Raw genomic sequence first — 7,898 nt, 5'->3', positions numbered from 1 at the left:
GGATCACAGGCGTGCACCACCACACTCGGCTGCATCATGTTTCCTTTTTAAAAGTATTGCTGTGGGAGGCCACACATGTGGGCAGCCTGTGGGAGGTGCCTAGGGCCTTGCAGAGACCCAGCCTGACCTGAACACAGACTTGATCATGGACTCAGTGCTGCCTCAGTGTCCTCCCTGAAGCCTTTTCCCCCTCTGGCCCATGCCACTCTCTCCTCTGCCTCGCACCCATGTTTGTGCCCTGTGGGTAAGGAGTTGTGCCTGACCTCGCAGGCTGTACCCTGCTACTGTTGGGTGTAGCCTGATAGGTATCTGTTGGAGATGTTGGCCAGCTTGCAATAGATGTGATTATTTCTATACTGAATATGTCTGAAGATCGGTTACTTCTATACTGATCATCTGTTGACAGTGGTAGGAAACAAGCCATATGCAATAACAGAAGATTGAACAGAACTCAGTATAAATGGTGACATATATTCATTGCTTTCCAGAAAGTCAGTGACTTTTTAAGTATAAGTCTAAGTCATCCTGTGAAAAACTCCTTTCCTGGGTGAAGAATAGCAGATTGCCAAAGTTACTATTCTTGCAAGCAGTCACTCACTTATAGCAACAAAACAACCTCAGCTTCACAATTCCTGCATACTTGCTTACACATTGCATGCAGAAAAGTGCTCAATAAAATAAAGAGCCTTAACTTGCAAGAAATGGAAAAAAACTTCATACATTCCTGAAATGAGTGATTCTGATTACTGTGTCCAGATTCCAGGAGGAGGGATCATAAGAACACTCTACAAGAAAAACTGTTCTAAAGAAATCAAAATAACATTCTGTTAAAATTTTTCCAAAGGGGACAAATCCCAGATGCATTGGGTCTTACTGAGTATGATCAAATTGCAGTTAACAGTGATGACTGACTGCACCTTGCCGTGGGAAATACCAAATTCTTGGAAATTGTCTTTGGCAAGTGGTCTTTACCCTGCACTTTTTTTTAAAATCTGTTCTCAGTTGTATATAGTGTCGCAATACTTACTACAAACACAACTGTTAGTATTACCCAAGAACGTATTAGGACATTGATACTTTTCACAGAAAATGTCAAAAATAGATGAACAAAAGGGTCTTTACCCTGCCTTTCAACTTCTACAACAAATGTAGAATTTGTACAATAAAATTTTATTTTCTAAATAAAAAAACAAAAAATAAAAGCATTGTGTTAGTTTAAAAATGAGCCAGTGTTGTGGTGACACACACCTATAATCTCAGCACTCTGGAAGGATAAAGCAGGAGTATCACAAGTTCAAGTCCAGTCTGGGCAATTTAGCAACTTAGCACCTATCACCCAATAAAAAATGACCAGGGCTATAGCTCAATGCAAAGACCATAGGTTCAATCCCTGGTACCTCAAAAAAAAAGGGGGGGATTGGCTAAATGAAACATGTCAAGACATAACAGAGTATTCCATATATAAATATGAACTCTTTGTTTTTCTTGTGAGTACTAGGATTGAATTCAGGGCCTTACGCGTGCTAGGGAAGCACTCTACCACTGATGTACATCCCTAGCCATTTTTTTTTCTTCTTTTTAAGACAGAATCTTGCTGAGTTGTTTCATCTGTCCTTAAAATTTCAATCTTTCTGCCTCAGCCTCCCAAGTCACTAGGATTACAGTGACCACCACATCCAGCTAAATTTTTGGCTTCGTTTTTATATATCAGTTGAAAAAACAAATTCACCAAAATGATTGGAAACTACTATAGCATATTGGAACACTTTATTATGACCTGATTAGAAGCTGAGATTTATGTGTGTAGTTCCCAACCAACTTTTGAGGAAGTTGGAATGTTGTTTATAGACTTTATTCTGTCATTTGTAGATGATTTCTATTAAAGACATTTTCTTTTCTTCTGATGGTTATTTTTCTTCTTTCAGTGACACCAAGTCCAGTGAAAGGCAAAGGGAAAGTGGGTCGTCCCACAGCTTCCAAGGCATCAAAGGAAAAGACTCCTTCTCCCAAAGAAGAAGATGAGGAACCCGAAAGCCCTCCAGAGAAGAAAGCATCGGCAAGCCCCCCACCTGAGAAGTCTGGAGACGAAGGGTCCGAAGACGAAGCCCAGTCTGGGGAGGATTAAAAGTGCTCATGGTTTGGGGAGAGATTTTATTAAAAAAAAAAAAGAAAGAAAGAAAGAAAAAAGAGGGGGAAAAAGAGAACCTACTTAAGATAGAACATGGTTTTGGCTATGGCTTGACTCATGGGCTTTCAGTGCTTTTTTCTATTTGTTGAAAATAATTTTTCTCTCTTCCCCCCTTTCTCACTTTTTCCCTCCCTCTTATACTCTTCCTCTCTTTCTCCAGAAAACCATTGTATATGGAAGTGTTTAAGTTACCTTTGTGTCTGTTCTTCTCTTTGCCACCACCCCTGTTCCCCAATGAAAGCCATGTCAGATTAATCACTGGACTGACTGCTCCATCTTTTTCTTTGTAACGGAAGATGCACACGTGTGAAGCAATAAGATCTGAGATGGAGACTATGGGAACTTTGCTTTTGGCTAAAATGACGTAGCAAGTTGAACAGTAATCAAAAAACATAGACAGATTTTAGTTAAAAATAATTGCTTCCTTCTCTGCCTGGACTTCTAAAAAAATCAATTGTCATCTAATATGAGTTTATATATCTATATACATAAGTATAAATGTCTAAAAGAAATCATGACTCTAAACTGATGAGTCCAGTAGGAGATAAAGGTGAATTCTGAATTGTTACTAAAAGTACTCATATTTTTTACCTTAGTGGGTGGGTATGGAATGGTGGGGATATTCGACCATATTTGGGGGTGTGGGTTTTCATTTTTATTTCATCATTTATCTCAAAGAGACTTGGAGCCCATGATTCTTTTATCCAGCTGGTCTTTAAGGAGCTTAGAAAATACAGGGGCTGCCAAAATTGAAATCACTTGATTTCATACTTTATTGTCTGGGTCATGTTTTAAAAATATGTATCCTGTTTTTTGGATAAAATTTTACCAAGGATAAGAGAAAGAAAAAAACCCTAGAACTGAAATGGCAAAATGGATCTACACATCACAGTGGGTTTCTTTTCAAACTGAGAATGTTTAGGTTTTACACAAATAAATGTTCCAGGTAATGTGAAACTCAGTCACAAAGGGTTGAGATTTTTCCTTTATGAAAACATAGGTTGAAATTGTTTTATGCTGTAAATGTGCATTTAGATCCCATGAACCATGCTGTTTTTATTTGGGGATAGAACATTTTCATTTTTACACCCAGATCTTCCCAGTTTCTTTGTAGAAACGTGCTATGAGATACATCTTCCCACTTCCTGCTGCTGCGTGGAACACCGCTTCACACCCTGATCCAGCGGCTGTGCTGTAGGACCCTTCCAGGCTCTGTTCTCCACATACTGAAAGGAGGGAGATGTCTTAAATGCCGCTTTCACGTTATTGAGGGGCTCAGCCCCTGCTTACTGCTCATGTTTCTTACAGCAGGAGACTGAGACTCAACTGGACTAGAGAAACGTATGTGTTCTTTAGGAGGCCTGTGTGCCGTTGGTAACAGGATCTTTCCACGCCTTAGAGATAGTCAAGAGATAGATCTGTAGGTTTGATCCTCCACATCCTGATATTATGCGCTAGTGGGAGCAAAGTTTAAGGGTCCTAGTAGGTTAATAATTTGAAAATTAGTGAAATTTAACTGCTTTTTTTTCTTGCCTTTTAATCTAGATTTGCTTCCTCAGTAGTCTGTGTGGCTTTTTTTTGTCTTTAAGTGGCAACATGTTTTCCTCAGACAACGTGGCTTTCTTGCAGGTATTCCCAGGACAAAGGGTTTTATTTTTGGGGTGTTTTTTTTGTTTTGTTTTGTTTTGGTTTTTTTTGACAAAGGGTTATTTAAGAAACATTTTTACTCTGGTTTTTAAGGAACATTCTTAACTCTGATTTTGTAAAAAACACCCAGAGTCAGTCATTTCCTTGTTGCACTGTGTGTTAAAGAACAAATAGTGTTTAGCACATGGCCAAAAATACAGCACTTGGAATAGAAGTTTGAGTTGGTTTATCACCTTTCACGATGTTTAAATTCATAGTTGTGAGCATTGTAATGAGGGTGTTCGGGATTATTCTATTTGTTTTAGTTCAGGTGTCCATTTTTAACAAAAAAAGATTTATGGTCATAGAGTAAAAGATCTGTCAGTGTTTCCAGTGTGCACTTCTATTTTAAGTCCTACATTCCTAGTAACATTTGAGCTTTTCTTAGGTATGTTATATGCAGATGGGGGGGGGGCTCTTTTTAATCCTTAGCCTCATTTTTGTGTGTAACAATTCTCTTTAATACATGAATCTGCACTACCATCTCTGTAACATACGCACATTAGAGGTAATCATGTTTTCTAGGCTATGTGATTTGATTTGGCTTCTTGTTTAGTGACTCTTAAAACTAATTCATTAGATCGAAAGCTGTATTCTCGATTTCTTACAGACTGGGCAGAAGGACCTGTGTCCCCAAGTGAGACGGACTCTGAAAGACTTGCTTTTTCCACTTCACTGATGTTTTTAAATGCTGTAGTGTTCACTCAAATCATGCATGCAAGTAGAAGGACAGTTATGGTGACTCAACTGGAAACAGGTGCTCGGTAGTTAGGCTTGCTAATAGTGTTCGGATGCGTTACAGCTGAAATGGGTAGTGGCTGGCTGTTGTCAGTTCCCCTCAGCGAAACCTGCTCTTTTGTTCTAGTGTGCCTATAGTGAAGTGGCAGTAGCATTCACTGTCTTAACTTTGCAGTGCTCAGGAAGTAGGATGTTGACTTTGAAGGTGCTTTTTATGTTATCTGAAGTCTAAGCTCCCCTAGGTTTACCTCTGTAACAGATTTTGGCAGCTATGCTGACTGACACTACATTCTAATTCTTAAGAGTTCTTTTGTGCTGTCCTCCCCTCCTCCAGCTAGAAATGGGTAGTTTCTGTCTTACTCGTTGGTAACTTGCTGCTGCTTGTAGCCATCCTCGCCTCAGATTGGAGTCAGGAGTGGACCCAAGGGTAAATTATAATCTCGGTAATGGAAGATTGGCCCTGCTTTCTAAAACACTTCGTAGTTCCACTCTGTTGATTCCATAAAGGAAAAATAATTGGTGTTTCCTCCTTGAGGAGATGAGGGGAAATCTTCTGATCCTGAAAAATAATACAGTAGTTGAATTCTCTTGAAGGAGCTTTGGGTAGTGACTTTTTTTTTTTCCCCACAGTAACTGCTTTGCCCCAGAATTTTAATTCTCAAATTCAATACTTGGAACTGGTTCAGATACCATTTTCTTAGAGGTAGCAAGTCAAGATGGAAATTGAGATTACAATCTAATAAGATTTTTGATACTCATGAGTATAATCAAAGTAAACTTGATACTTCAAAAAAATAGTTTTATATCAATGAGCATTCAAATAAAAGTAAATTTTAGAGTACTGGTTGGGAATGAAATAGTGCTTTTCTTGAAACAAATTCCAGTTTAAGAGCTGTTTTAAGAGAAAATGAGCAGAATTTAATACCAGGAGCAATGGGGAAAGCTTTATAAAAGATACGTGGCCATGTGGCTCTTGTAGTGGGTGAGTGCCAGTTGGAACTGTTCATTCTTTGCCTACATCAGCAGTAGCAACACTGAAAAGAAAAAACTCACTGAGATTTTGGAAGGGTGAAACCTGGGTTGTGATCTTTATGGAGTTTACACTGAGATGCTTAACAAGTAATGCACATCTCCTGCCAAGAAGTGGGGAAAATAAAACTGGTTGCTCTTAAGGGTAGAACATTGTCCTTTTCTCTGTGGGTGAAGCTGAGTCTGTAAAAATGGAGAGTTGGTTTATTGTTTGAATGTTGGAACATGAAGTTATCACCTAGATTTCAATCTCACCTCATTTTCCCTTTGTCTTGGATAAACTCATTCATGATTCTTTTTGAATATTAAATCCATAACTTATACTTCAAAGCCTAATCCGCGAAACTCACAGTGGTGCTGACTGTAATAACCACTATTGGGAAAAATCCCGAATACCTGCCTGTTGCCATGCCAGTGGAGTGACTGATGGGTGACATCTGTCAGAGCATGCTTTGTGTGGCCGGTAGAATGCCGCCGCTGTGCAGACACTTTGTACATCAGGGGTGAGGGAGGGTTTTCTAGATTATTGGGGGGGTGAAACTGGGATTTTTCTTTAACCCACTCCTTTTTTGATGGGGTGTGGGGTATAGTACACAGCTTATGCCCTAAAATAACATGTATAAAAGCCCCTGAAGTATTGTGTGGGTGTGCGTATGAGTGTGTGTTTGTATACATCTAGCAAATTAAACCTTTGTCTTCTGGAAATTAGTGAATCCTTTTCTTTTTTTCCTCCAGAAGTATTTGTTACAGGATTTGTAAATAAGAGCTCTACTTAATTTGTTTACCATGAACGTGTTGCAACAAACCTTAAACACCTAATTCCTGCAAGACTTAGAAAGGCTAAGACTTGCCAGGTTTAGCAGCAGCCAAGTTCTCAGTGACTGTTTGCCTTGATTTGTGTTTTAGACTTTTCATTTTGCCAGCTCGAAAACTAGTCCTCCTTGATTTTAGTCCTTAATCTTCTATGCTCTGAGCAGGAAGGGTAAAAGAGGAACCTGCTTAAACATATGAATTAGTCCTTGGGCTGAGACCGGGCATCCTTTACAATGTCGCTAGATACATGATCAGACACCAGAGGGTTGGGCATTCTTGCAATACCTTAACAGTGCTGGAATCTGCAGCATGGTACTAAGGAAGTTAAAGTTTGAATGTAACCACTTTATTTAAAAGGTTTTTTCTTTAATTTAAATGAAATAGGGTTGAAGTGAACATGATTTTGTTGACCATGTTCGTGAATTATAGATGCAACATGCATTGGTAGAATCGTGTGATGGTCTTTTGTGATACTTAATTTTTACATATCCCAGTCTCTGTATGTATCTGCATAGACAAAAAACAAATTCCGCTTTACTTTTATTGAAGGGTTTCCAGGACTGCGTGTCTGCTCCTGAGCTCTGTTTTAAGTATGTATATCCTTTGCTTGTATTTTGTATTAAAAAATAAGAAAAAGAACCCCTTATCGTTGAGCATGTTGGCATTGTCCCCTTTATTTTTCTCTTTCGGGGACATATGAAGCAAGTTATTCTTTTTCTGTATCTTTTTTTTTTTTCTTTTGTAAACTTTTTTTCTGTTTTGTTTAAAAATGGCTTTATAAAAGGGCTTTTATAACCCAGATGTGTACTGTGTGTACTTACAACACTTTGAAGCAATACACTGACACATACAGCTGGTAACTGTAGCATATCAGCTCCCAGTCCATCCTGATTGGGGGCGGTTCCCAACTAATTTAGAAACTTCTAGGCACTACCCTGTTGTTGGGAAAGGAAAGGTTATCTTACTGAGGAATCAAAGCTTTTCTCAAGCAATGCTTAAGAACATAGACTCAAGAGGCCGTAGAAATTTTAGCACTCTGGGAGGCCAGTGCAGGAGGATCCTCAGTAAGTACACTTGGGAAACAGTGACTTAGGCCCTATTTCAAAACAAATTTTTTAAAGGGCTAGGGATGTAGTTCAGTGTAAAGGCCTTGGGTCCAGTCCCCAGTTCTGCACATGCACACTAAGAAACACAAAAAACAATTGACCAATTTTTTATTACAAGAATTAGACTGGGTATATGAAGACCCCTCATAATATTTTCTCCATGTTCATGTCCAAAGTGGTGTGGTGGGTAAAGTCCACTTCACTTACAGATAATAGTTTGGGTTCTTGTTTGGGTTTTTTTGTGTTTGAGACAGGGTTTCACTGTAGCTCAGGCTGGCTTCAAGCTCTGCAGTCCTGCCTCCGCCTCCTGGGTCCTGGGTTGCTGTGAAAGATACTGT

At 39.1% G+C, this 7,898-nt stretch overlaps 1 protein-coding gene across 2 annotated transcripts in view; it reads left to right on the top strand.

Moving 5' to 3' along the window:
• Nucleotides 1-7,253, top strand: part of Nucks1 (nuclear casein kinase and cyclin-dependent kinase substrate 1) — a 35,697-nt gene extending 28,444 nt beyond the window's left edge. For both annotated transcript variants that reach the window (XM_005375370.2, XM_005375369.2), the window contains exon 7: nt 1,926-7,253. In XM_005375370.2, coding sequence (XP_005375427.1) covers nt 1,926-2,125 — 200 coding nt within the window. In that variant the 3' untranslated portion in view covers nt 2,126-7,253. The remainder of the gene's footprint in view (nt 1-1,925) is intronic.
• The last annotated feature ends 645 nt before the right edge of the window (nt 7,254-7,898 follow it).

The sequence above is a fragment of the Chinchilla lanigera genome, unplaced genomic scaffold, assembly GCF_000276665.1.
Source record: "Chinchilla lanigera isolate Chin_1 unplaced genomic scaffold, ChiLan1.0 scaffold00005, whole genome shotgun sequence".
In the NCBI taxonomy this organism is placed as follows: Eukaryota; Metazoa; Chordata; class Mammalia; order Rodentia; family Chinchillidae; genus Chinchilla; species Chinchilla lanigera.
The sequence above is the reverse complement of the archived record's forward strand: the minus strand, read 5'-3'. Positions and strand labels throughout refer to the sequence as shown.